General features: G+C 38.8%; 1 protein-coding gene across 1 annotated transcript; it reads left to right on the forward strand.

Moving 5' to 3' along the window:
• The first annotated feature begins 240 nt into the window (after window positions 1-240).
• Window positions 241-978, forward strand: LOC101300609. Its single transcript, XM_004295572.1, has 2 exons — window positions 241-393; window positions 772-978. The coding sequence occupies exons 1-2, from the start codon at window positions 241-243 to the stop codon at window positions 976-978; spliced, it is 360 nt and encodes a 119-aa protein (XP_004295620.1).
• Window positions 979-2,986: the final 2,008 nt, after the last annotated feature.

Here is a 2,986-nt window from a genome sequence, read left to right on the forward strand (position 1 = left end):
TAGGAACCAAAATACTGAAAATAGACATAAATCAACAAATTTATACTCGGTTACCATATCTGTATCTTTCCAAGGATGGGTGGGTTTCACGTTTTAGAGGGGTGCATTTCACGTTTTAGAGGTCGAGTATAGTCCGGCATGGATGACACGCCTGAGGCAGGTGTAATCACCTAGGCCAGCTAGTTACATGCAGTTTGTCGGGACGTTCTTTACACCCTCTATATAACGCCAAAGTTTCTCATGGCATCTTCACAATTCATAGTTCAACTTGTCTTCCTTGTTCTTGTGTTCATTCTAGAGTTTGTAGAAGCTGTTGAAGTTTTCTGTTTGGTGATGAATGTAAGAGACTTTCATGCCATGGAGAATTTCTTTACTCATTCTGTGGTGAACTCTGTAAGTACTGAGAATCATAACTGCATTCTAATAATATAGGCTTGTTTTTCCTTTCAAGTATCAGCTTTCTTAAAAAAATTGTTGTAAGTCGCAGAATTTCCTTTCAGTTTTGTCCAAAAGCAAAGACAGACTTCCTGTAACATCTTATATCACCACAAATTACCAGGGATTGACACTATTTTTTGTTTTTGGTTTGTTCAAAAAACTTAAGAATCAAGGCCACAGTAAAAATAAGATGCACTTCCATCTATGGTACTATTAATATGGCATGTTGGTATTGGACACCAGTTATAGATAAAAGCCTGCATATTTATTGGACTGGATTCAGAATTTTGAAACCTAAAATGAAATTTTTTATCATTTCTGTTTTCTATGCAGGGTGGACTCAAAGGTGTCTTGGGTTCATGCTTTATGGTTGATAATATGAGAAGCAAGAACATCACTTCATACCATGGAGTGCGTCAACTGAAGACGAAAATGAAAGCACAGATTTCATTGAGTTCATCAGGTTATGCTGCCGCTGTTTTCACTCACATTCCAAACATTAACAAAACCTTGTTTACTCACATCCCAAACATTAGATAAACCAAAAATATAACCTTACAACCTACTAATACCATGCCCAATACTCCACCCATAAAAAATAATTATGATTATATAAAAACATAATTAGAAAGGTCTAGATTTGGTCATTTGCCATTTCTGGGAGTGGTTAAGATTTGCAGCCATGTTGCAAAAACGACCCCTGGGAAGAGCAAACTACCACCATGACCATACAATGATACAATACATATAATTTCAACCCTCAGCCCAATCCTTCCCTCATTCTCTCGCTCTCTGTTCCATACCATTCTTCAGCTAACACTTGTTCTCTTTTGAAGGGTATCCATTAGAACTCCCAGCTTCACCATGGCCTCTTAAACACACCCCACACACAAACCCAGACAGCACACCCAACCAAGCAAGTTACAGCCAGGTGAGTGCAACTCTGTATCACCAACACCCAATTAAAAACCAACTTTTCTCCTTTCCAATGGTCTTTTTTTTGTCGGAAAAAAAAAACCATTGGAAAGGCGAGAAGTTGGTCTTTGGGTGTCGGTGATACAATGGTTGACAATGGAGAACTTCCGCTGACCTTTCACTTCTTCAACACCAACCACCACCAGCTCTTCTTCTCTTTTAGCTATGGATAGTTCATCATCTTTGTCGTAATATTATCCGGCGGTTCAGCACACCAACACACCCGTATTGGCAACAGCAGCCTGTTCTGCCTAGCCTCTTTCAATGTATCCCTCTCCAGTCCCAAGTTTGGCTGCAGATGCAAGTGTGGCCAGCCTCTCTGACTAGTGTGGGGTTTGACATACAAGTAAGCCACTTTTTACTGCTTATTGATGATATTGTGACTAGTGAACTTGTATATACATGGCAAAGAGTTTTAGTCAGTTTATTGAAGCCACTAATTTATTCTCTGCTGCTTATTGAATGTAAACAGGTACTGGACCAATAACAACAGCCGCATGTATGTTCTTGAACATACAGGTAAAATAAATTATCCTTTTTGAGTATCTCTTTCATTGTGAACATGGAGAAGTGTTCAGTTCTTCACTGACTGCTATATATCAATCTTTTGATGTAACAGGAGACTTTGTTAGGAAGACTGGAGTGGAGGTGGGAGATAGCATTCATCTTTGTAAAGATGAATACAAGAATCTCGTGAGTTCTACTCTCTTTCCCTCTTTGGAATTAGAAATACATTATGTCATAGATGAACAGTTTAAATTTGCAATTTGAGAAGTGTGGATTTCACATCCTTTGATCAATGAAGAAAGAAACTTAGTTTAAATTGTTTTTATGAAACACTTTCAAATATAGAGCTAAAATTTATTGAAACCGTCAATATTTGCTTTGGATGTTCTATTTATGTATATGCTGCATTAACGTGTATTCTTAATTATGTGTTTTCTTTTTTGTGCGAAGAAGCAGTACATCTCCATCGGAATGGTTCCGCCTGACCAGTACACGTTGCCAAACCCTGCTCATACCTACAACGAAGACCAAGAACAGCTGCTGCCATGCAAATGCTTCCACCACCGCCATTAACAACATCAAGACCACCAACGCAACGTACAGCGTCGACCAAGAGAAGAATATAAACCCCACCGTTGATAACACAAACAACACAACCCTTATAAGCATATATATACCTTCAACAAAGCCCGAACTGAAGAAGATGAGAGTTCTTCAGCGGTGCTGCTACAACACAACAAGGAACAAATACTAGAAACAAGCATCATGGAGACATTGTTCGCGGATCATGCTTCTTCGACGAACTGATGACTTGATGAGGAAGCTAGTAACTCCAACAACGACGTCCCTAAACGAAACTGAAGACCTCGACTCAAACCAACCATGGCATGGAGTATAATGACACCGGACGATAACTTAGAGGACTGCTTCGTAGGTCTAGGGATGCTCCCTGAAATCAATTATTTCGACGATAAAGATCGATTAAGTACAAGGCAAACAATTTTTTCTTCTAATTTGCGTTTCTTATAATAGATGTACATACATAAATACATGTACTTCTCGTTCC

Source organism: Fragaria vesca, linkage group LG3 (genome assembly GCF_000184155.1).
Source record: "Fragaria vesca subsp. vesca linkage group LG3, FraVesHawaii_1.0, whole genome shotgun sequence".
NCBI lineage: Eukaryota > Viridiplantae > Streptophyta > Magnoliopsida > Rosales > Rosaceae > Fragaria > Fragaria vesca.

Excerpts from the sequence above, each read along its gene's own strand:
- LOC101300609 (XM_004295572.1), top strand. The coding sequence starts at position 241 with ATGGCATCTTCACAATTCATAGTTCAACTTGTCTTCCTTGTTCTTGTG. Across the intron at positions 394-771 it reads CTCATTCTGTGGTGAACTCT|GGTGGACTCAAAGGTGTCTT; the intron begins GTAAGTACTGAG and ends TTTTCTATGCAG.